The 27,273-nt window shown below is 39.5% G+C and overlaps 2 protein-coding genes across 5 annotated transcripts in view; one reads left to right on the top strand and one right to left on the bottom strand.

The window, feature by feature from the left end:
• Positions 1-27,273, top strand: part of LOC118406731 (staphylococcal nuclease domain-containing protein 1-like) — a 169,195-nt gene that overhangs the window by 46,345 nt on the left and 95,577 nt on the right. The window lies entirely within an intron of this gene.
• LOC118406733 (leucine-rich repeat-containing protein 4C-like) overlaps positions 7,689-27,273 on the bottom strand; it is a 66,708-nt gene continuing 47,123 nt past the window's right edge. For 3 of the 4 annotated variants that reach the window (XM_035807028.1, XM_035807030.1, XM_035807029.1), the window contains exons 2-3: positions 20,987-21,035; positions 7,689-10,754 (exon numbers count right to left, since the gene is read on the bottom strand). In XM_035807028.1, coding sequence (XP_035662921.1) covers positions 8,502-10,388 — 1,887 coding nt within the window. In that variant the 5' untranslated portion in view covers positions 10,389-10,754; positions 20,987-21,035 and the 3' untranslated portion in view covers positions 7,689-8,501. Of the gene's footprint in view, positions 10,755-18,625; positions 19,123-20,986; positions 21,036-27,273 lie in introns of those variants that run through there. The other variant, XR_004830078.1, reaches the window with a different exon arrangement.

The following is a 27,273-nucleotide window of genomic DNA, read 5'->3' as shown; positions in this document are numbered from 1 at the left end:
GTGGGGTCAAAGTCATTATAAAGAATTCTAGCATCGTGTAATCTTGCTTGCAAATGTTGACTACTAAGGTGACAATTTGGTATTACAGAGAATCTGCTCTGTGTTTTTTTTGTTGACTACAAAATTTGTAGTCACACAAGTGGAAAGCTACAAATTTAGGAAGTGGGCAAGCCAAGGAGAAGAAATTAAAAGCCAATAATTTGGCAACAAAGGTCAAACCATCAAGGTCAGTGAATGATGAGGAAGTGCATGTGACTTGGTTTAAAACGATCGGAATTAAAACCTCAGGGATGTGGAACTCCTTATAGGGCCTTCACACTAAAACCGAATTAGCAGGAATCAAGCAGGTCCAGCCAGAATGAATAATGTGCAAAATTCGTGCCACATTTGGGCGGGAATTCCAAATGGACCTTTTATCCCCTTCGCACGACAAGGAATGAGCCGAAATGCCGTCAGAATAACTATTCTTTGTCTATTCCGGGGATTTGAAGTGCATTTTAGACATTCTCACTGTATTCCAGATACCTTTGTATTCTTTTGGCCACATTCTGGCAGGATTTGAAGTGGATCGCCATGATTTAGGTTCTCCTTCAAATGAGATCAGAATGTGTTGAATAATGCAGGCCATAGAATGCGGTCACACTGTAGTTAGAATGCACTTTGTATGCCATATGATATTTCTCCACTTCAAATGCACCTCGACAGTTTTGAACATGTCAACAACTTCGGGACAGCCAAAAGAACGGGCACAAATGTCTGGAATGCAGTGAGAATTTCAAGAATACATTACAAATTCCCAGGAATAGAGAAAAAATTTCATTCTGTGGGCATTCCGGCTCATTCTTGCTCTCTTGTGAAGGGGTGCAGCCTGGGAGTTGTTGTCCCCAGGGTGCTGGGCCGATGATGCATGTTCTCAGGCATTCCCCACGACCAGACTGACATTTACTTTACTGCATCAGGCGTCAGGAAAAGAGCGAAGTCCTCTTGTCTTTGATTAAGTCAGATGAACTTCTCCATGCCGGCAAATTGAATAATTTTACTTGGCATCTGCAGCAAAGACTGGTATATTGGGTTTGTAGAGGACTTGTTGTCGTTATTCGGGATCTTGGTCCCAAACTGCATAGTGTACATTATTGAGACTGTCACAAAGTAAAAATTCATGTTTTTTTCCCAATACAATTTACAATATTTATATATAGTTGCCAAACTTTACCATGAAAAGATTTAAAAAAGCACTACCATAAAGAAATAATCTTGGAACCGTTAAAGATATAGAAGAGATACATGTAGAAAAGAGATATTGGATATATTATCAAGAGACTGACATTTATTTTTAGATATCAATACATAATTTTATCAACATATATGATTAATTAACGCCAATTTTCAGCCTTATTACTGATGATGATGATGTTCGTCCATTGACCTTAATTTACTACTAGTATTTAAGATAATGGTGTGCAACAGCAAAGAAGATTTTTGATTTATTGGTAAAAACAGCAAACCTCCTGCAAAACACCAGTCCTCAATGAAAGGAAAAGAATTGACTTTGACTTAAATCTCTGCTATGAAAGTTGGTTTTGAATAAAAATGATGAGGAGTAGAAGACTAAAATACATTTATGTTCTTGCTTTCTAAATCATAACTGTATGGTATTGAGACCATAAAGATTTTGAGTTGGAGGAAATTATAAGACCTGACTGGAAGGGCACCTGCGTGTGGTATCCACCCTCATTGTCAGACTGGCAAACTACTCCCATATCATCCAGTTCAATCCAAGTCTGTCATAATAGTAGATTATGTTAGGATGACGAGCCCTCAGGACCTGTACTTTGACAAAACACAATGTAATTTCTGTTTGCCAGGGTTATCATAATGTGTGGTATTATGTGCCCGGGCTGGAGCCAAAGACAGAGCGTTGTCACATGCACACGAAGTGCGAGTGAGGGCTTAAGCCTATAGATGAGTTGGAATCTGTTACCCATAACACGGTAGCTTTAGGGAATGGCTCATGTGCCATGGCCATTTTTCACTTGTCAGAATTGGCCACAGGGGATCTGGTGCGGAGGCCGGGCCGCCGTAAGTGACGTGTGCCGAATTGGCCGCCTACAAATGAGCTGCTGAAGGTAAATTGAATTGGTTCACGGATGAGATTCTAGGTGCACTGCCAAGCTGAACCATTTGCAAGGTCAACCAAATGTGTCCATGCAATAAGAAGCAGATGATTTCTTGCGCAAGAGATATTCCAATCATAAGCCAAGCCTCTGTTTTTGCCTTAGCACAGGAGTTTTATAGTTTTAACATGCTAACTGCTGCTATCAAGTCAGTGCTTCAAGTTTATAGCAGCTCAGAAGCTAGTATAACAATGCATCAACCTCTCCTTAAAAAGTGAATTGAGAATTTTTAATGTCCCCGGCTTTTAAAGCCTGGACATAAAGAATGCTTCATTGCACTAGGCCAGGAGAAATGCAAGATGGAGGCTGTTGTCTTAGAGTGCATGGGTCTGTATCTAGGTGATATCTCAGAATGAGTTACTTTTGTGTCTGTTATTATTCAAATGTTGATTCCATACTTTTATTTCATTCAGTGGCATGGTTATAACTTCAGTCTGTATTTGTTTCATCTTTAATATGTTATATTCTACGTTGGGGCATATCCAAACCCTCTTGTGCATGGAATCAATGATAAGTGATTTCAGGGCATCTCTTGAATCAGAATGTTCACTATATTCAAGATTTGGTGAACAAATGAGATAGTTTTACATGACTGCAGGTTAGCAGTTATTTGTGAAATGTTCCAGTTATGTATCTACCATGATGATAATGAATACTGGTAAGCCTTAGGGGATATAATTTTGTGTGCTTTCACCATCAAATGTGCTTTATCTAAAGATACTATCATCATCATTAGGGTAATGCCTAATGGTGATTCCTGAATGTCTTGATTGACTCCAGTTCACTCTGTCATGTGTCGGTCTGACCCAAGGGCTAAAATGACATGGACAGAGTTTTATATGAGGAAGCAACTGTTACAGTTAATGTTTGAGTGTGTTACAGAAGAGAAAGGCAACTTCTAGATGGATAGTAGGCATCCTTCCATCTTTCCAGATGATGGTAGCACTCTCCTTGAAGTTAGGGCGGTTGACAGCGTCTACTGTGGGACTGTAACCCAATCCTCGCATGACAGTCGCATATGCAGTTTGGGCATATATATTCAGATGAGTTTCCAGGTTGCAGTCTGGATGGATACAGTTAGATAAATCTGGATGGATACAGTTAGATAAATCCAGCATCAGATAAATTTTAGATAGAGTTTGAAGCTAGTCCGTTTATGATACATGTGTCTGGGAAGAGATTGGGATCTGGCATAATTTCAGGTAGATTTTACTCAGCATAGATCTTACAGTGCATGTATTTGACTGACTGTCTATAGGGACTCCAATCAGGAGGATTGGATTGTGTTAGGGTGGTCTCTTATTTTTAAGTCAAAAATTTGAAGTCAACCTAATGATTTAAAGTGTTGAGAATCAAACTTTAAAGCTCTGACTTTCTTTCAAGGGAATGCCTTATTTTGAATTCACGCACTATGGTTGGGATCTCTAGTGACAGAATAGGTGATTCTGTCAGGTTGCAATCTCTACCATGACATGCATGTACATGAAGAAAAGACATAACTCAAGTACACCATCAATACGGCCTCACCTGAATGTGTAGTAAAAGCCCTCTCACCACATCTTATCCAGAACATAATCTGGACAGGAAAGAGCTGCTGTTTGACTTCCACCCTGCGGTCTGTCTGCTTTCCCAGCAGGAAATGTTATCAGACTTTTTATCACAGGGACAAAAAGCTGATAAGACGAGCTGCTGAGTGTGTAGAAGCAAGTCTGTTACAGATCAGCCTGTCTCCTGCCATGTTCACTTACCCAAGGTCATGTACCGGCAGGGGTCACCATGTTTGCCCCAATCTGCAGCGTCGCCGTTTTACCTCACAGGTGGAGGAGTGATAAGGTCAAGTTTTGTTACCATGTCTGACGTCAGGAATCATTACTCATTTTGCATTTTCCCTGGAAGGGGAGGGATAACTGGTGGGTTTACGTCAATGCGGACTCGGGCAACTATTTCAAAGTCAAGTCCTTTGAGTCAGGACACGACCTTTGGGAATCTTTGTGATGACAAACACAGCAGCATCATTTCTTTTTTTGAAAGTCGATGGGGAGGGGGGCATTGCAAAACTTTCAGACTTCTCATTATCATTGTAACTCTTTCAAAATCAAGTTGTTAGATTCAGAATATGACCTTGTGGAATCTTAGTGATGACTATCGCAGCATCATCATTTCGTTTTGTGAAAGTGGATGGGGAGGGGGGCATTGCAAAACTTTCAGACTTCCCATTATCATAAGATTGAAACTTTTTCAAAGTCAAGTTCTTTGATTCAGGATACAACTTTTTGGAATCTTTGTGATGGCCATTGTAGTATCATCATTTCTTTTTGTGAAGATGGATGGGAAGGGGGGCATTGCAAAACTTTCAGTTTTCTCATTATCATTGTTACTTTTTCAAAGTCAAGTTGTTTGATTCAGGATACAAGCTTTTTGAATCTTTGTGGTGACAATCACAGCAGCATCATTTGTTTGTGTGAAAGTGGATGGGGAGGGGGGCATTGCAAAAGTTTCATGCTTCTCATTATCATTGTAACTTTTTCAAAGTCAAGTTCTTTGATTCAGGATACAACTTTTTGGAATCTTTGTGATGGCCATTGTACCATCATCATTTCTTTTTGTGAAAATGGATGGGAAGGGGGGCATTGCAAAACTTTCAGTTTTCTCATTATCATTGTTACTTTTTCAAAGTCAAGTTGTTTGATTCAGGATACAACCTTTTGGAATATTTGTGCAGCATCATCATTTCTTTTTACGAAAGTGGATGGGGAGGGGGGCAAATTGCAAAACTTTCAAGCCTCTCATTATCATCATTGTAACTATCAGCAAGTTTTTCTATTGATTCCTGCCCCCCAACGCAAAATCTCTCCCACAGCAGTCATTAAAATTGCACTCAATGTCTCAGAAGGATCTCCTCGTACCATCGGTCACGATGGAAGCAGCCACTGCGTAATTGTATAAGGCCAATGACACCTTATCTTCCACATACAGGCTAGAGGTGTCTAACATCACACTTGTGCTTCTGAATGCAATGGGTAAGATAACTCTCTCTGTGGCAACATTAAGGCAGAGTCCACTCTGTAAAGACGGAATCTTGCATGTCATTTGGAGTGGACCCACAGTTGCAATTATGTTAAAAGTTAGTCGGCACAGTAAAAGGCAGGTCCAACATGTGATGTCAATAAAGGTTCTCAGGGGCTTGTTAGATGAGCCATATCCCAGACAGGCTTGGTACCTTGCAGACGGAGATCAATATATACTCCGGCTATGTAGAACAAGTCAGCATGTCTGGCTCTGCAGGGTTCTCACTACAGGCCATCTGCACAAAGGCCTATCTTTGACTGTACATCAGTGTTCTTGCCAGCCTGAATGATTTTTCCATCCCCTGAATTTTTAATGGAAATCCTGTCGAAGGTGCCACAATCCAAAGGAGTTCGCATGCTCCCACAGAAAAATTTTGAAATCTAGACCCTCTGAAATGCTAATTTCTTTTATTTTTGAGGGGCAAATTTTGCTGGTAGACTCAGCTTGGTTCAATTAATATTTTCACAAGTCATGCAGATTTTTGTTGGTCACAGAGAATGGAATGGGCAAAATTTTTGTCCATTTGTCTCTCCCTAGCTGAAAAATTCCATCAAAAGTCAGAAGGACGGGCGCTGGCTAGAGCCCTGCTGTACTTTTACATCAAGGAAAGCTTTTATTCTAATTCTGTGTGCATCTTTCAACTGAGGTTCCCTCTGCCAAATCCTTGATTCTCCCACAGTTGGAATCGTCTGCTTTGATTAGTGATTGGGCTTGTTAGGCAACTTTCCCGCGAAGAATTTACAAAATGCAGCGGAAGGGAATATTTTAAGTCAGTGTTTTTGTCCATCAGGGAACAGTGAAACATGCACAATGGTGTAATACCAACAAGACACAAGGTTTGGATTTGAAATGGGTAACAGCCAAATACAATCAGAGCAAAAGATAGCCATTCCTTTCCATTTGGCAACTTTCCACCAAATGTACAAAGCCACTTATGTACAAAATACAATGGAATAAAAAAATAAACTGTTGCCCAATTTAGAGAGGTAAAAATAGAAGTGCCTATAGTGTGTTGATGTATTGAGTATTAACATAACAGGAAGTTTTTGTTTGAATTGGCCAACTGCCAGATAGAACTCAGAGGAAAAGAAACCCGTTCCTAGGGGATTTCTGGTAAAGTAGGTACCTAATTAGTGGGCAATGTTACTGTTACAATCAAGTCATTTATTGAGCTTGTGATATGCATGGCTTCATTGTTACATTTGTCACTTGTCTTTGCAGTGACTGTCTTAATGCAAATTTGCTTCATCTCAGAAAGATGTCTTTTCTAGTATTATGGAAATCGTAATGGAACTTTTAGGTTTCATATATCAATCTCCAGTATGAAACCATCTCAAATATATAATTTCAGTGCTGACATACATGTGGCTGAAATGTGTAGCTCGAAATTGATCTTTTAGAATGTGTGCACTGGTGCAATTAACCTAAACATTTTACAAAATGTAGAGGCACAGAAAAACTTTTAGTGCACAACATAAAATAAAGTAGAATGTCTGCAAAATCTACGTTAAACCTCACTGACATCTCTCTTCATAGCTCGAAACTCAAATTCCATAGCTTCAAATTTTAACAACACTACCCATGATAACACAACAAAAATTTTATTATTTTTTGTGACATATCTACATGTACATGTACATGCAGGTGCACCAGTGCACCCACTGTTAAAAATGAGGACTTGTGCACAACTCTATTTTTGACTCACAAAAGTGCATTATTTACCCAGCATTATGGGCCCCACATGTGTATAGCAGTGTTCTAGCCAGCTTGAATTTTTTTCCTGTACCCTGGATTTTTGATATTGAAATCCTATATGACAAGTGCCAAAGGCACAACGATCCTTGGGGGTCTGGAGCATGCTCCTTTTGGGAAATTTCGAAATCTAGACCCTCTGAAATGCTATTTCCTGCATTTTGAGGAGCAATTTTTGCTAGTAGGCTCTGCTTGGTTCAATGGCATCTGTTTTTATATCTTTACATGCTGATTTTTGTCCATCATAGAGGACAGAATGAATGTGCAAAAATTTTTTTTGTCCCCAGCAGCAAAATTCCGTCAAAGAACGCTGGCTGGAACCCTGAGGTGTAGCCAATAGTCATTAAATGTCTATCCATCTGGAATACCACTAGTCAATTCTTTCCTAAGAAACTGACAGAACAGCATATTGACGTTATAGACCGGCGCATCAACAGGGCATATCTCATGGGATTCAATCAGTCACGTCGGATTATCGACTGCTGATGTACAAAATTATGGTTTATTTTCTCTTACTATCGACAAGTGGGTATTTGACCGTAATCAATCACAGAAAAACGTACCACCCAACGCTGTAGAGGATCAAGGTTCGACGTGAAGCGGAAAACGTGCCCCCCATGTTCAAGTACGTTTGGTAGAAGTGACGGTTATAAACACTATACTATAGGTGTAATAAGAAAGGTGAAGCAGTTGTACATGTCTGAACAATATATTACCAGTTCACTTGATGCAAGACATTTTATCTATACAGGTTTTTTTGTACAGCCACTCTTACCACAGGTATCGTGGCATCCTTGTCTGACTTACATGTATCTATATGTTGGAAATATCAAAATATGATCCTCTGTTTTGTATGCTTGTTTTCTACACGTTGACACATTAATCCTTCAGTTGTCAAAAAAAGGCAGAATCGTTGGCGTTAAGCATTTTTTTCAGATACATTACTCATGTATAAACTCTTATACATTTACATGTGACTCGATACTGCCTCTTTCTTACTATGACTTGGCAATAGGTTTGGCAATGGTAAGTGGTTGAGACACACACTGTGTTAGGTAGTAGGGTTGGTAAGCAGTCACAAAAAAATGAAATTATTTCATCTGTCAACATTTGACACATTATTCCTCTTAGAACTCAATAACAAACATGCACCGCACTTCGATGTCCATCAAAGCAACCGTATATATTACCTGGACAATATTCCTACAATTAGCACTGGACAATATTTTGACTGCACTGCTCTGAAAAGACAGTCTTTTTTTCCTGCCCTTGTATAAGTAGCCCGTGAATCATTGGCAAAGGGGGCAATTTCATTGAAATTGAATTCTTTAACCAGCAACTTTGCACACCACATTCGAACAGTCTAAGGAAACGTTAGGGAGGGTGCCACAGTTAAGTTGCTGCGTTAGACACAAAAATACATTGAACAAGATACATACATTATATACAGAAGTAACTGCTGGTCGCAGCCAACTAATGCTATGACTTAACACTTGTGAGTAACTACTACAACTGTGTTTCTGTTATACTCTCTGTGGTAGGATCCCTTGGCAGAGTGGCATAAGTGTTGTACGTGGAGATGGCCTTGTCCGACAGATTATGGAGTAGTCCATCTTTTGTTATAGAGTGCATGGTTCCGTCTCGTGGAAGCGTCTGAGACGAGTTCTCGTGAGGAAGTGTGTGCAAAGATGTAAAGGTGCTCATGTTGTTCATAGACAAAGATGTGTGAGTGTTCAACGAGTTGGAAGTAGTATTGATAGACTTTCCCATCGAGTTTGGGCTGTCTGGACATAGCTCATCTATATTGACTAGATCTACTGTTTTATAATACGACCGATTCTGCGGCTTCGGTTTCTTTTTCTTTTTCCTCTGCATCCTGTAGTATACAATGAGTAAGCATATGGCTGCTAACGTTATGGCACCAAAGCAGCCAATGATGATTTTGGTGGTAACAATGACATCGTCTACCTTTGGAATCCCGTTAGTCCCTGGTTCTGGGTCAGGTTCGTTTTTGATCGGTGGCGTAGACTGCGGAGATTTCGGTTTGGCCGAATCCGTAGGCATGTTGAAGGAACTCTCTGTAAGAGGCATGGTTTTGTTTGTCACAGTGAAGGATATATTCCCAGTACCGTTGACAGTCAGCACAACACTTATCGTAGCATTCCCCACAGGGTTTTCAGCGACACAGATATACTTGCCAGAATCACTGACAGTCACACTGGAAATGTTGAGAGTCCCGTCGCTGAGAACTTTCACCTTAACCTTGTACGATCCATGGGTAACAGTGGTACCATTGGGCGTTATCCAAGAGATGGCAGTTTCCCGACCAGAAGTGCAGCGCAACTCTGCGTTACTCCCCTCCGTGATGTTGATATTCCCTGACGGGGTCTCGATGATCGGAACGGCGCACGTGAAGTTTGAATCGTAGACGTCGCCGATGTACGTTCCTCGCAATTCGTCGGGAAATGCGCACTGCGCGCACGGGTTGCAGGAACGGTTGGATGGAATGTTGTCTCTCAACCACTGACTCAGCCACAAAATCTCACAGTGGCACCTCCAAGGGTTGTGATGAAGAAAGACTTTCTGCAGGTTGGGCAGAGGTGAAAACAAATTGTAAGGTAGCATTGTGAGGTTGTTGTAAGATAGGTTCAGCTCATATAGACTCACCAGCTCGTCCAGTGCGTTCATTTCTACCGTGTTGATCTGCATATAAGTGAGCCATAACTTGCGAAGATTTCGAAGACTTTGGAAATGATCAGCTTCAATGACGGCAATGGGGTTCCCAGACAAATCCAACTCCTCCAAGTTGGTCAGGTGCCTAATTCCAGGCATCTTCTTGAGATTGGTCACACCCATGTTTAAATACCGCAGCTTGGTTAAACCAAGAAATGCGTTGTCGGAGATAAATTCCAGGTCCTTCAGCTCCCCTATATCCAGGTACGTCAGCGTTGGCACGTGAACAAAGGCCCAAGAATTTATCCTCTTGATCGGATTTCCACGCAACCACAGCTCGCGTAGATTGGGCAGGTATGCAAACGCTGTGCTTGGCACTTTCTCCAGCTTGTTGTAGTACAACTCGAGTGTCTTAAGAGCATCTAACCCGGTAAAGGCCCCGACTTCAATGTCGCTAATCTTGTTCTGGCTCATTTGCAAGGTCTCCAAATCCACCAAGTGTTTAAACTGGTCCTTCATGATCACGGTAATGTTGTTATTGTGAAGACTCAATAGTCGCGTGTTGCTCGGAATGCCGTCCGGAACGGCAGTCAATCCCGTGTCCTCGCAGTACACGGCGAGGTACTGTGTCGGGCACGTACATTTCCGCGGGCAACCTTCGGATAGCAAAACCCCGGCCAGGAGGACGACCCAAGCGAATGCAGCCGCATCGTTCCCCATGGTTACTCGCCGTATCTCCCTCACTTCTGCCAGAAATGTTAATTTCTATGCAAATACCCCAAAGTGCAGTCAATCTCCCCGTGCAGCACGCGTTTTATTACTCATCACATGTTCCCCGAAGCTAGATTACATGGAGGTCCCATATCTCCATCCTCGCGTCGTAATGAACCTCTGCTACTGGGCAGCCATCTCCTCACATTTAAAACTTAACCCCACAACAGCCGCCCCCGGAGACCCGGGATGATGATAATGCGGCATGAATGGCACGTCTATGCGGACACACACACGTATGTTACCCCGGCATTGATTTGTCCCACTATTCCACCAGTTTCGAAGAGACGGCGTCAGAGCAGCGGGCGGCCACACCTAGGCGAGACACAGACTGAAATTAGTAAGGTGTTTCATATCAGTTAGATGATGATTAATAGAGTCATAACGTGGGATAATTTCTGACATAATTTCCTGGGAATTTCTGGTATGCCTAGTGATTACTGTGCAACTGAAATAAGCATGATAGCGTCCCCAATCTTAGTGACATATCATGAGCAGCGCTGTAGAAGAAATGGCAACCTATTCCAAACAAAAGAGTTGATTGCAACATAACTGTTTCGAGCTAGTGTTATGGCTTTTATTACAGCTGGAATTAGATATTGGCATTATTATGAGCCAGGGTGTTTGTGAATTGGAAAAACAAAGTCATCATAAGATCATATGAACTTTTATGCCAAAAAGTAAAGGAAGCATTAAGAAATGATATTGGAAAAAATGATGATTAAGAATACACACAACATATGCATTACCATCACATCACAAATATATTGGTATATATATCCAACACCATATTTACTACATAATACATTTAGTAAAGCTGGCATTTCAGTTGCCACAAAGCTTGATGTATTGAACACAATGGAACAGTTATTATACAGCTACTTTAGATTTCACACATGACCTAAAATGGCAATAATTTGGTGCCTTTTGACCAAATTGTAGCAATGTTTAAATAAGCATATATCAGGCTGTCAAATCCTTGCCACCACTTCCAACTTTAAGGTAATTACATGTTATCAGGTAGGAATGCTTATCATCTGTGGGAAAAATTACATACAAAACTGTTACCTTTGCCCACAATTACAAAATACACCAGCACATTTAGCCACGACCTGGATGTGGTTCAAGAAAACGCAAAAGGGATTTGAAATATTTTAGTCATGTCTCGTAAGATGTCCCTGTAATTTATAGTGGTGCAATTTGAGTGCGGAGTTAGAATACTAAGTGACTCTCAACTGCCTCCATCTCCATTTAAAAGTTCTCCTTATAACAGATAAATGTGCTATGCTTATACTTGAAAGAGGAGCACTAAAAGACACAATGACCACATTACTGGCCCCCTTCCCACGTACCACAAAGTTGTCCACATTTTATCACATAGACAAACACTTACAGTTAAACTTGAGAAAAACAGTTAATACTGTACACAATGACCGTATTACTGGCCCCCTCCCATGGGCCACAAACTTGTCCTCATTATAGCACATAAAACTACTGTAAAAGTAACACTTTAGAGAAGCACTAATATATACAATGGCCACAACTGCCCCCCTCCCCATACGCCACAAATTTGTCCTCATTTTCATGCATAAAGGTACTGCTACAGTTGTAGTTTTGGGAAGCACTAATACACAGTGACAAGAACATATACATGTATGTGTTTGTGACAAATATGATGTCACAGTAAACATAGCAACCAGTTTGGAAACTAGCACCCCCCCCCTCCCCACCAGCCTTGACAGTATAAAGTTAGGGTGTCTGACTAATAGAAAGCATATCACAAAGGATGCTTCACCTCAGCTTCTGTTCCAAATCCTTTTAGCAGGCATGAAGGCACTGACCTTGGTGCTGATGAAGTGGACGGTATTGAAAGCGACCAGCAAGAATTGGTTATTGGAAGGAAAGTTGGTGTGGTGGAAACACAAGACAGAAGGTATTATAAGATTGATGATGCTAGCACTGAGAGGTGACACAAGGAGCGATCATGGATATCTTGTCCTTGGTGCTGAAGATGTTAGCGCGGTTACATGTAACGGTTGTGGCGGAAGGGGCACCTTGTACTGCAGACTAATTATATTTGGTCGGAAACCGTGGACCGTATGTGGTTTGGATGGAATAAGCTCTGAGTTTTTAATCACAGATAACTAATTAGGGGTGCTAAACAGTGGAAATCATCTTCAAGGACAAAATACAATTTTGAAACTTAAAGGTAACCTAAGCAGTATTAGATCGTTAAAAGTGGAAATATTTTAGATGAAATTGATATCTACTGCACTATATTCCCACATTTATATCATTATTTTATACTTTGAGCAGTTAAAAACAGTGCAGAAACAAGCTGTGCTAGGATTCTCTAAATATTGTAACCCACAAAAACTAGACTTCACGGCGTCCTCGTGGCACTGTGGCATCAAATATTTGCATCAGCAGAACACAGTGGACTACTACTATGGAGTGGAATAGAGTTGCTTCATCGTATTATGTGGAAAAGTGCCCTTCAAAATTGACTTTGATAATTGAAGTTCTACAACCCTGACTCGGACTAATATTGCTTGGGTTGCCTTTAAAGGTAGGTCTAATCTTCACTCTCTTTTGAATCTATTTTGTGTATAATAGTTAGAGACAAGAATGCTCCATGTTGAATATTTATTGAGAAACCCAAAATTTTTAAAAGGTTTTCAAAGAGGATGAATGTGTTGTAAAAGTCCCTGCTCCACCTTTTTACGGCACAATAAGTAAAATGCATCAACATTTAAGTGACTCCCTGAAAGGAGGGATCGTATTTCACAGTGCTCATTTTGAATTCATTCCTATGCGTATTTAGTGTCACCTTATTGAATGCAAATGTTAATCTGTGTAAGTACATTGATAGATGAGGAGGTGACAAAAGGTGCCCGCAGCCAGGCAGACTTCATCCTATCCGCGTAATTCAGTCACACAACACTTTCATTTGTCACCTTGTGGCCGGTCGTCTTTTGGCAGGCACACGTCTCAAAGGCAGACGTAATAAGGAAAAAAAATTAGGAAAACTTAGTATTATTGCATTAAAATTCAAGTTCCAAACTACAAATGGTCTTTTCAGAACATGCCCCTAAGTTCTCAGCCACCCTTAATTGCTACTTGTACCTTAAAAGACTATTCAGTTTCTCCAATTAGATTGAAGAATGCTACCTGCTTCTCCAAGCCTACATACCTCATGGCTTTATTCTTAAACTGATTAACACCCAAGTTCCACTGTGTCAGTATCCCCTTTTGCTCATATTTTGATGTATGTGGTGATACATAAAAGGAAGTTTTGGCATTATTTTTTTTTCAAACGTTTGTTTCTGGGAAACTAGTTGTATAAAACTGCAACGTTTCATTTTCGTGTTGAGGCGGCCTTTGCGTGTGTTCTGGTGAGTTGACGTGGTATGGCATGGGCCATAAATCATGTGGAGAGATGCGCACTCCTGGGAGATGAGAAACTATTGGCCAACCCTTAGGAACATGGCTGTAGTACCCGCCATGTAAAAGGCTTTTGTTACTATTGAACAACACGTACAAAGGAGTCCATTTTCCTACGAGCTTTTGTGGGGTCATTTTTGTAATTTGTGCGGTCAATATGGTTAAGGACACCACCCTAGGGGTGGCTATAATCAAGCCGTGTGTGTGGCAGGATGCTCCACCGGGTGCTGTTCGATAACGGATCTGCTCTCAGGGCACGGAATGCCCACCTGCAACCTATGATTTGCAAGAAAAGAACGGAAATCACAGGAACGATTTGTGGAAAGGTACAATTCTGCAGGTCAAAGAGTTCAAGGCTGGAGGCCCATTTTTGTTCAAATTTGCATACAAAAGAGGAAACAGAGCTCTAAGAAAAATAGCAATTACTGTCCTTTCGGCTTTCCCTGTACTCTGCTACTCTACTCTGGCAACAAATTGTGGTTGTTAAGATTATCTAGACAGGTAATTTTTTTACTAACACCGACTGTATGTAAAGCCAGAAGGACAAAAGTACCCTAAAATCAGTCTACAAAGAGATAACCATGCTGCCTGCATACAAATTGTTAGTGTGTTTGAGTTGTACTTCCAACTGTTTTGATATTAGGTAGGCCATTCATTTATGATAACAGCCTAAGAAATACGAGGAACCACCGTTTTTTTTTTAAGTTAGTCTGACTCTCTTATTTTCAAATGTCTTACTCTCCTAAAAACAGCCAAGGTCTCGTTTTTTCTATGCAGCTGAATTTATTTCACTTATACCACCCAAAGACAGTCCACAAACAGAACCAATACTATCCAAAGCTTTCCTACAATTGGAATCAATATTGACCAAATGCTAATTCAATAAATGCAGAGAATCAAATCTCAGTGTGATCAGACAGTAAGAGTTGTGTGCTGGTTTGATTACCAATCACTCTATTGGATTCAGTCAATCGAATTTTGATCAACTGATTAGTGTTTGTTGTGATTCCATTGACAAGTAGCTGTTCGATTTGATTGGAAGGCATGCGGAAGAATCCATGATAAAAAAGGTAAAAAGGCAGAAAAAGGTACATTTTTGTACCCAGTCAACACAAAGTGAGTCCACAGTTTAAAATTTTGTTGCTAAAAATTACACATGTCCACTTACAATGTACCATGGGTGCTAATGGGGTTTTCCACATTTCAATATGTCAAGTTTGTACCACAGATTAAACCCCATTATCAGCCTTACATGATCAAATAAATGACTCACACCACACACCTAGACCTTGCCCCACCTATTTTTCTTCTGAAGTAAATAAGTTTACATCAAGTTTTGTCCTCATAATCAAAAACTGATAAACTTTCCAGTTGATTTATTGTGCAATTTTCCCTTTCAGTTCTACCTCCTAGGTGTAATATTTAAGAAAAGTTATAACAGTTCCCCAAAGTGTACATGTACATCTGTCATGCCTTACAGGGCAACAGTCTAATTACACTGTTGAATTAGAGTAGAAAATATCAGGGTATTGCCAAAACAAAGTTCCCATGTCGCATATATGTCACACCTCACATCACTATAAAATAAAAAAATTACCACATATATGTGTTGATATCTCTAAATGACATTGATAGATTTACAAGAATTAATGAATTTTGTAAAGTTTAATGAATATCAAGTTCAACAAAAAAGTTGCAACATTTACAAGGTCAGATATCTCACTACCAGTATGTATAATTTACATGAAGGTCAGATCACCACTATGCATCTTTCACTTTAAAATAGTAAGAGTCCTTCGAATGCTACATTGTAGATGGTGGATAGAGTAAGAGAGTTAAGCCCATTTCTGTTTCAGTAGCCCTTGAGCCACACAACTTTGTACAGACACTACGGCAGGGCATTAGTCAACTGGTGGTTGTGTGTCACAACTACCATACCCTTCCCTAAATATTGAGTGCTAAGCAGAAAAAGCAGTATGTACCCTTTTTCAAAAAAGTCTTTGGTATGGCTTGGTCGGGGATCAAATGCATTGACCTATCGAATGCAAGGCAAGCACGCCATGCCATTATTCCGTTTCACTGCAAAATACAACTAATATAACAGGTTAGCTGGTTAAGGGAATTTGTTCTTGAACTCTCAGAGGAGCTAATCTTCTACTGGTATACAGACAGTTGACATGAACTATATTTACAGGTTTGTTGTACTGGGAAAATTCCCTGAATGTTAGCTCTTTTTCACAAGTTACCAGAAGTGTGCAAGTTGGGCACTTGACATCAAGTGGGTAAAAGAATAAATCAAAGACAATGCCAACACTCCCATAGACAAAGACACATTCCATAGAGACACCATTTATGTATACTCTATTAGAGTTGTTTTGCACCTTCATCCCACAAAGAAGCTACATACACTGCACATCATTATCGACCCAGGGAAACAAAATCCGCCAAGGAGGCAAAACGCCCATCAAACCATGCATGTTTACATGGGACTTGTCACACAGCACAACATGGTAGCTGTCGGTAACGCCTCCAAGCCTACCGATCCACATCACAGGCACATGTGGGTGGCAATGGTGACAACTAATCAATACAAAACACAACACCGACATATCCTGGTAGCTGGATCTATTTTACCCTCGAGTAACACAGAGACTGCATTTTTAAATGTTGATACAGAAGTACAGAATAGAGTCAAGCAAGATGTCATTCTGTACAGTCCTAAAAACAGTTACAGACTGTAAAACAAGCAGAAGTGGTGCGACAACATGTCACGGTCATTGGGTCTAGCCTAAACTACATGTATGTAGGAAACTGAAGAGAAACTTACAAGGATGATTGAAAAAAAATTTGTGACGAAAAGATAGATTAGATAAGACAACATCTGTCTGACAACCCTAAGAAAAATTATCTTGCAGCAAAATTTAGTTCTATTTACTATGATAAATAATGTTAAAAGGTGTTCCTGAATGTACATAAGGATCCATTTTGTACTGTCTTATGAGAAATGTACAAAGTGAAGATATGCAGCTTAAGTTAGTCTGATCTTAAGGGACTTAATGATGTTGCTTCTGTTATGGATATTGAATGTGTAATTAGCAGACAGTATGAGCGGAATGTTAATTTCAACATCATGCTAAATGCAATGTATGCTCAAATTAAAGAATGATAATTACATGTACATTTGTATTAATTGTTTCTTAACTGAAGATGGTTAACTATGACACAAGAATTCGACAAATACATGTATAGTCTTAATAAAGTCTTAATAACGTCATGCAAAAAAAGAGACTTCTAATCCATTTTAGTGGAAACATAACAAGCAACCTAATAAAGACACATTATGGATAATTCATGAATGAGGCTAGGGGTATGGAAGTGTTAAAATTAAAACTAGATTGAAAGTTATTTAGATTTACATTGTATGCACAAACATACCCAACTCTTCGAACTCCCATTCCTATGATATGCATGTACATGTACATTCAGCTATGCATACAAACAATATGTAACATGAAATTATTCTGATTTGTGCTACCACTTACTGGTTAAAGAAATTTTTAAATGTATGAGCCATACAAAATGTATGTACTATTCAGAGGACATGGCGAATGCAGAAAATATTCCCACTCATACAAAGAAATCTTTGCTCAAGCACATTTCTAGATACTCTACATGTATGCCACTAGCAGAATCTGGTATGATCATATCTTGAGATGCGACAACTCTTGAAGTGCAAAAATACAGAGATACATAAAAATGACTTTTTGAATGTCTAAGAAAATATATTAAAACTGGAAGAATTAGCCCCACGTAAATAAATAAATTGTTATGGATATTACAGAATGTAACATTAATTTTGTATTTCTTTTTTTGTAGTTGAATGTACAGAAGTATTATATTACTTGTTATTGCGTCAATAAAGCATATTAAGTCTTTTTAATGTACGTGCAAAACAGTACATTTTTCTCTCCATAAGAAAACAAGAACCATCTGCCTAATGCAAAATCTGAACGGTTACACTACCAAAAATGCCATTCTTATTTATCTTTGTGGAAGAAAATTTATCTTCCACAAAGATGATATCGCCCGCGGGAAAATAACGTTACTCGTGCAACGATCAATCTTTGTAAATAACCCCCGCGGTGAGATCCCCCCGAACATAAGTCATTTAGCAGCGTGTAGTTACGTGTACATTTCTGTTAGTTTAATGACAGACCAGGCTCACCTTTGAGTGTGGGGTTGCCATGATTTAATGTACTTTTCTTATCTGATCATGTTTTCTCCTTGTTTGTGGATTTGCTCGGAGTTGACAAATTGCTCTTCTGGCTGCGGAGGCACTAATCGCGCCTAACAGCCGTCCACATTTTACACACCCATAAAAAGTTTTCTGAAAGATTGATCTTATCATGCTGGGCTACACCGCTGTTATGGAAATGGCGTGCAATGTAGATTTGCCAAAAGATCTGTGGCTTGCATTGTACAGAACATCTACATTTTGTATGGCCCCTTCCAGTAGAAGGCAATCGAATGAGCAACCGTTGTACAACTAAAGTGGGAATTTTCTGATCCTTGATTTTATACTGAAAGGTTACTGGAGTATGATGCGTGATGCAAAAGTATGATAACACAACTTATAAAATGTAAAAAGATTCTTCGTGAAATTCTATTAAGCGATTTGTCAAATATTTGGTAGGTCATTGGTTGCAGCTTCTTAAGTAGAAAGCATGTGGAAAGGAAAATATTCTATATCTCATCTATAGCTCTGAAATGATGAAAACCCAGATCTTTTAAGACCAATTCTGTCAGATTCTTTGACTGAAACTTGTAGAAAGTTATGCCTCGTATTCCATCTCTTTCAGACCTGTCAACAAAAGCAAAGAAAATAAATGTACATTGTAGCTTGTAGGAATGCAAGCAAGATATACTAGGCTTTTGAAGTTGAGCTAGAGTTGCAGGCTTGGTCATATTTTCATCTTTCTGTGTTAATGTTGTAATCTCTGTAAGAGTCAAACTTAAGCCAGCTGTCACATGAAAGTACAGGATTTACGTGTATTTTGTTCCTGACATCATCTACAGAACCGTTATATGCCTCTGTACTATACTATATGACAGCTACATGCCCATTGTAAAACTGGTATAAGTATGAGATAAAGCCTTTATGCCAGCTATAATATGTCTTGTAGTGATGTTCTTTCTACGCACTTCTTTTTATGATCAATCTCTCCAGCGTCTAGTAGAACTGTAACCAGATTCGAAAGTACATGTACGTTACAGTCAATCATGTCTCAACACTACGTGATATCAACAGTCAATAAAATTTAATGTTACTCAGAAACCAAAGTGTCCAAATTCTTCACTAGAATTCTAGCTAGAAGTGTTGAACCATTGATGAAACAATCAGCATGGAAGCTCATCTGTGTTGATAGTTATCATAATACAAAGCTAAACCTTCTTCCAGCACAAAAGTACGCACAGATCAAATTTTCAATGACCACTGTTGCCTTCTTCAGGATCAATACTGATGACCAATCACTTCAGAACTTTAACTCGCGGACACGTGATCTTATTGACATGCGATCTTCCGGATACGTGTCGTCAGCAATAGGTCAAACGTGCCAGGAAGTTTATAAGGCCCCCCGTCTCTGAAAATTCTGAATCATGATGTAGAGACAGCCTTACAGCCCATACTTATATGTGCATTCATCATTTTTATGTTTTTTTTTTAAATCATCTTTATTACACACAAGATGAATACAGTGTACATACATGTATATATTACAGGCTAAGACCTAGGACAGCCCTTTGTCTGTTCTCCAGGGGGGCGTAATTAGGTATTAAAAGAAGTACAATGACAGATTAAAATCGTTTAAAAACCTTTATCTTTTGAAATAGTCTCTGACAAAGTTCAAAATGGTTTGAATTTGCCTTTGCAATTTAGTACTAACAGTATAGGTCTGTCAGAATTCTTCAAACTATCAACTTTTAGCCACAAAATACATGTACATGTAATTGATGATTTAAAGGGAATTTTCCTCCTAGCCATTCGTTTAGATTGTTCAGAGCTCTTTTGAGATTTAGAAATTGGTAAAGATGATGCTCTGTCAAAAACACAGCTGCCAGAGCTTAGTTTTAATTGGGTCTCTTGACCGCAAATATGCCAAATTGGCTCCTGTCTGATGATTTGTTAGTAAAAGAATGTGGATAATGGGCAATATCTTTTTGATATGTCAATTAAAAGTTTTAATGAGCTGCCCACAAAAATTGCTTGAAAATGATTGATCTAATTTTTGGATTTATTTAATGGGGTTATCAAATATCATGAAGTGGAAACTATTGCATTGAATTGGCTACAAGTATATTAATTTCACATTCAGACTGCATGAACGATTAGGCTCCTTCATTTATCGTTATCTGATAAAGAAATTATCAACGAAAAAAGTTATTTTGAAAGGCATCATTTTGTCAAGCTTTGTTTCTTTTCTGATGCATGTCTTTTGATGCAAGGCTAATTTATCAGAAATTACGCAAGCATTCAGGCTGACGTGATAGACTTCATCATTGATGCATGCCGTCACCGTGCACGCCCGGGTACACTTCCGTTTTGACTTTATTTCCTTGGCAGGGACTTATTTTCCTCCTTTTTTGATTAAGCCCTTCCTTTCACCGTTGTCAAATTGATATCCCTTAGCCATTGCCCCACAGTCCCTGATGGAGCATTCCTCACATGCTGACCTTCCAACAGCCCAAAGTCACCTTCACTGAAGCTTTTCATCATCCAAGTTTGGGGATCAGATGCAGATGTCTCGGCGAGGCTATACAACGGGGGTCGTGACACGTATCTCTATGGCGGGCAGCCTCGTGCTTGGCTGAATATACATCAAGGTCTTTGACATATTTCACGTGGCGTTCTTTTGAACTTGACTGTCGCTGACTTCCCATATCTCTCGCTGACCCCTCGGCTGATTTGTATCCCATTATGTACGGCGCCGTTTTCCAAAGAGTGACGGAATCGAATCGCATCGGAATAACACCTCGAAGCTAATAAAAACAGAACACACAGACGCTACAGCCACATCCATAAAATAGAAGCTTGCGGTACTTACTTTGGTCCCTTTAAAGGTGGCAGCTGCAGGATTATCCCAGATAAAACTCCTGGAGAGGAGATAAAAAAAGAGCCATATACTCAGTAGCCTGCCCGCTGATCATATATCACTGCAATGGTAAAGTGTTAGCAAATCTTTTGTTAATCCCCTATAGTATAGGATAAAGCTAATGTTGGTAACCAACCTCTAGGACCAGTACTACTACAGACAAGCTCATCTTTGAGGTCGATGCAGCATATATTTGTCTATGTATGAATCAAAGGCTCAGCCGCCGTTAGATTCCTTGAGGTAGACCCTAATAACCTTCAAGGAAGCATGACAAAGTTTTAATGGATACTCAAAGGACTTTGCGTGTCAGGGTGAAATATAGGAAGCCCGAGCTGCAAAAATATTGCCACCGGCGGTGTTCTTATTTGCACTAATTACGAAACATGTATACGTCTTATACCAGCAACTACGAAACATGTATACGTCTTATACCAGCAACTGCCAACACATTTGCGACAGGTTGTGATAATGATATAATTTTTTGTCAGCTTAGGGTGCATTACAATATACATGTATGTCTTAAACCTGCATTATGTTTTCAATGAGTGCATTTTCTTTATGCTTCTGTAAATGCTCAATATTGATTTGTTGTGCTAACCTATAACTTGTGATTTGGTTGGAAATCTTGAAATCTTCATGCATGTTGGTTAAATAGATACGTAGCCATGGGAGCAGTCTTGAAGTTAAATAAATCACAAACAAGATATGATAACCGGAAGTTCTGCTGCAGTATTTTAGAAATCTGCCAAGGGACCCATTATCTAACTTGATCTTTGTTTTCTCAACCCCAACCCCTCTACCGAATACATGTATCATCATTATCCATCTACAGCTTCTGGAGTTATGCTGTTGCAGCAAAAAACAAAAACAAGCTTCTTGGTGAAGGAAATAATGCTCTGATTCCGAAGTCTACAGTTTGTTTTATTTGTACCAGGTTTTTGTTTAAGCACAGTGTTGTATTAAATGTGGTCTGCCTTTGTCTATTGGATTGAATCGTACAGGGTTCTAGCCGGCATCCATCCTTCTGTCCTTTGACAGAATTTTGCTGCTGGGGACAAACAAATATTTTGCCCATTCTGTCCTCCCTGACAGACAAAATCTACCAGCAAAATGTGCCCCTCAAAATAAAGGAAATAGCATGATTTCAGACACTATAGATTTCAAAATATTCCTGGATTGCATACCTATGGACCCATACTTAGGATCGTCGCCGCTTCACAAGATTTCCTTTCAGACAGAAAAAAATTCAGGCTGGCTAGAACACTGGAACTGTACTCCCCCAGATGGAGTATGTATTTCCTAGAGGTTGAGTGATGCAGTAAGAGATGGAGGCCAAACTGTAGCCCCTCATTTTAATCAATCACATGCTGCACAAAGCCCTGGAAGGCATTCCTGGGAGAACCTATAGAGCACCATGCATCAACGACTTGCCAGCTGTCAGAGAGCATTAGCGAGGATTTCCAAGGGTGGGACCGAAATTGTAAATTAAGCTACATAATGACATGTGTCTGTCATGGTTTTGTCACGCTGCCCTTTCAGTTGTGACGCTACTGCTGTTTACGTACTCATTGTAGATTTTTTTTGAAAGCTTAGGAGTAAAAAATGGTCGTAAAATTTAACAAACATGTTGCTGTCATGTACATGTATGATGAGTGATGTTGAATCGCGCTCATTATGACTGACATGCTATCTAATGAATACACTTTCACAAAAGTCAGTTAGTCAGTCATCTTTGGTGATACATGGATTGGAAGATGGCTTGTTATAATTTGACATCCAAAATCCAGTCCATGATGGTTTGATGGATTCAAATTTCTAGTTCTGGGGAGCATCCTCTTGGCTCTAAGTACTTGTCGCATAATATGCACTTTTGTGCACCTAACATTGGAGCTGTGCACTTTTGACTGCATGCACTGGTGCACCTAAATATTTTTATAGGGTTGATTTTATGCAATAATGTACTCTAATACAGGATATTTTTGACTTTGAAGTGCCAGAACAAGATAGTAAAACCTTAAACTTATTTGAGGTTTGCGCTTTGGAGAGTTTGTAAGGTTTGTAATTAGGTTTGCTGTGTCATTTTACCTGACTTTATGATTTAAGTTCTTTCTCTGTGCAAGTCTTTGCATTAGGTTTACTAAGTGCACGTTTTACCACAAACAAATTTCTAGCCCTGGTCCTCAAATCTTCTTGGATTGGAGATTTTCTCTGATTTAATGGTGACTTTGTGAAAGTTCAACGCTCTGTTATTGAGAGGACAGCCATCAGTTTCCCGCATAGTGGAAAATGTCGAGCATAAACACCGCTGTGGCATTTCCCTGCATGGTACCCTGGCCAATACCCGGTAAATCTACAGGCCTGGCATTCTTCTTATTGCCTCCTACGGGCAATTTGAAAGGTTAGGATTTACCCGTGATTTTCTCTGGGCTTTTTTTCATGAGACGGTAAGGGAGGACATGATAAGAAGAAAGTACGTACTACTCATTCAAAAATTGGTGAATAGGATTTTCCTTTTAAGCAGAATATTGTCTCTGTGGTAAATATGTACAGCAAGTTTTAGTTTCAGAAGTTTAACATATTTTAGTGGTATATTCCATGATAAGGAATGTTTGATTTTTTCCATGATGAATTATTTTGTTGCCACAGTTATCCTTTAGGATGTAAAAATGACTTTTTTTTACTATTTTAAGTTGAAATTTATGTTTGAAAGAAAGTTGTAGCGCAACTGCAGTATTAAGACAAAACGCTTTGTAAGAAATCACGACACTGATAATTTACAGAAAAACAATGTACTGTACCACCTCTTCATTAGTGTAGCAATATGAACTTCAAGTTACCTCAATAATGGGAGGGAGCCAGTTTTTATTGCACTTAAATATTAACAATGTAAGCCATAAAACACAAAGACATATTCCACACAGAGCACCTCTGATACCCATTTTGGTAATTTATATGTTCCCTTAGGCCCCCTTTCCCTAGACAGTGATCGCCCAGTGACCATACAGCAACCGAGAGAGTATTTGTGAAACTTTGATTTCATAGTTAAGATATTAAATGTATATGTAATTAAAGGTGTGACTGTCAAAACATTAAAAAAACAATCCTTGCTATTTTTTTGTCTCTCATCAGTTACAGCCTAAGTATTAAACTGGTATCAATCATGCCATACTTAGTGGAAGTTGACTCGCAGTAAAGTTGAATAGTCGAACACTAAGTGTACATTATGTGCCACTGGGTAGGCAGTCGAGAAATATTTCCAATACAATGATTGCAGAAGACCCAAAGCTGTCCTATTCATCAGGGATGATTTGATCGATACTTAGCTCAGGGGGGTAATTAAACTAATAATTCAGACCCATTTTGGCACTGAGTGGGAATTATACCACTGGCACGCAGATAAGTCTAGAAGCATGATAAACAAGGTGATGTCACTACCAACCAAAAAGGGCCTTCATCCAGCAAAGTGCTGGGGGAAATACTGTGAGGGTTTAAGAAGCATTTTATATTTCTTTGTGGTTAACAGATCTTTTTCTCTTAGAAGGAAATCCTACAGTTAACACACTAGCATAGTTTAAAAACATTTGCAGATAGATGTGCAAAAGCTAGGTGTGATGGGTTCATCAGTGTGATATAACTTGCTGCAGTGCCCCGTGCCTGCAAAACTGGTGTGTTACGCCAAAGGTCGGTTATATCGGCTAATATATATATATACACATACAGAAACAGATACCACAATTCCATATGCTAATTATTCATGCATAAAAGAACAGATTTTAGACTGATTGTTTCTTTTACATGTACATGTATCAGATTATCCTATCTAGCCTAAAATTATCCTGATTGCGAATACTTTCTAACTGACTGTTTTCTTCTTTCCATGTGCTGCCTTGCTGTATCTTGTGATTGACTGCATGACCTACCATAGGTAAGCCCTGTCCTTATCACATCCGTGTACAGAGGTATTGTTTTAGGTGTGTCTGTTTTCCACAGGGTAACAGGAAGTGAAGGTCAAAAGGTAACAGTTGCATGTGCGACAGGAAGTAGTTAGTGTACGTACTCGGTGGATGTAGCCTTCAACAAAGATTAGGCATGATTGTTCTTCGGCCCATTTTGAAAGTATCCTAGGGCCAAAAAAGCTCAACTGATTTCAGTCTGTAGCATACTACTTATTTGCAGCGGCCATTTTTTGCAACTTCTGCCGTTTTTGACGGAGGTTAGCCAAAAAAGTACAGGAAGCATAATTTTTTTATGAGTCTTGACAGCAATCCCAAAACATATCTTAGTTTTCCTCCATGAGTTGTATTGTGCTATGAAAGACTCCTTCCAGAGCTGCGTGAGACCTGCATTGCCCATTTATAATCCTAGAATAGACAATGTCTGAACTGAATCCCTACAAAAAAGACCAAAATTATGCATGCTGTTTCTTAGATACGATTTTTATACATTAATACCCGGTTTGGTTACTCCATGAAAGCACCATATGCTTGATCACATCCCCACGCTCTCTGACGCTATCAAGCCATATACGACAGCGCATTACCAGCCAGCAGAATAACCCAACTACCGCAGAAAGGTGACCTTTGTATGAAATGCCGAGATGTTTTATTGAAGCGGGAATGAGCGCAGGATTTTTCCCAGGCCAAGCGTGTTGACTTGGGTGGTAGGATAAGGATTTTTGAAAGGGCGACTTTGTTGACTTGGGTAGTGAGAGAGAGATTACTAGGGATTGTGGGTATTGGGAGACTGGTGGGTTGTGTCAGTGACCTTTGACCTATCAAGCATTTGCCGGGCTTCTGGGGACTCGGAGAAAGTGTTGTGTGCGAAGACTGTGTCAAACTTAATTTTACAGAAGATGGTGCCTAAGATTTATGCAGTTTGGTGCAATGTTAAGATTTCAGACTTACTTTGATGCCCCATTAGATTTTAAAAGTTTAGAATGCTACAATGGGAAATTCTTTTCTTTATGCCATCTCTTTAAGAAAATTTCAGATTTTTTTATTCTTTACATACATGTGTACATTTGAACATGTAAGATATCTCATAAAGAAAACTGTTATGGTGGCTTGAGGCATTTTGATTGATATGTAAAGGTCTTGAACTGATATCATGTAAATCGCTATGTCTTTTACAGTAAGAATGCAAGCCTATGGTTAACATATTCAAAGTCTATGTAGCATACCCAAACATGCTAAAGCATCTTCAATGGGCATTCAGAAAATGCTTCTCTATCCATCCATCCATGCTACCAAACCATTGTATGCATAATACAGAATTGTCCAAACCATCTGAAACACAGACTTTGTCAATATCACTGATGGTGGCTTTCAATTTGCACTCGCATCCACTTAGCTGGCGGAGGGCCTTTCTTGTGCCAAATTGCATTTCAGCACAGCATGAGGACAGAGTTAAGTGTGGATAGCGCTGGACATATGGGAGGACAGTGTTAGAAACCTTTCTCTTTGATGAGTGGATTCAGATCAATACCCACTGCTTTGGTTCTATGTAGGTTGGAGGCTTGAATCTGTCTACTGTTGAAAAGCAGCTTCTGGACAAAGAGTTTGGGAGCTCGAGCCCAGGCTTTTGTTACTCACCACACATGCATGCTCACTACTACACATATGGGATGACAGTGTTAGAAAGCTTTCTCTTTGATGAGTGGTTTCAGATCAATACCCACTACTGCTTTGGTTCTATGTAGGATGGAGGCTTGATCTTCTATTGTTGAAAGTAGCAGGTGCTAGTGACTCCTGCTTCTGGATAAAGTGTTTGGGAGCTCAATTCCGTTGTCACTCGCCATACATGCATACTAGAAAGGGTCGCTGTCCCTAGGACAGGACATAAAGCTGTGGTCCACTGTTCATTGTACTTCCTAGTGGGATTTTCCCCGGTACAATAAACCAGTGTTCTAGCCAGCCTGAAATCTTTTTTTCGTCCTCAAGATTTTGAATGGAAAACTGTCAAAGGTGCGACAATCATACATTATACAAGTGGTCTGACTTCATTTCATATTGCCTGCAGTCATTATTAGTTTTTGTATATGAAAAAATATAGATTTTATACCTCTTTCCCTTTGCAATGGACACTAATGCCAATTGTGGCAATTTTTTAGAGGAGCATCACGTAAGCTAGCTTTAGATGATTCTGCTCCATCATTTTTGAAGGTCTCGCAAATTTGATAACTCCAATTTACTTTGTCGTCTAAATATTTAGTAAATTGAGTTTGGGACAATTCAGGTAGC

The sequence above is a fragment of the Branchiostoma floridae genome, chromosome 19 (assembly GCF_000003815.2).
Source record: "Branchiostoma floridae strain S238N-H82 chromosome 19, Bfl_VNyyK, whole genome shotgun sequence".
Lineage (NCBI taxonomy): Eukaryota > Metazoa > Chordata > Leptocardii > Amphioxiformes > Branchiostomatidae > Branchiostoma > Branchiostoma floridae.
The sequence above is the reverse complement of the archived record's forward strand: the minus strand, read 5'-3'. Positions and strand labels throughout refer to the sequence as shown.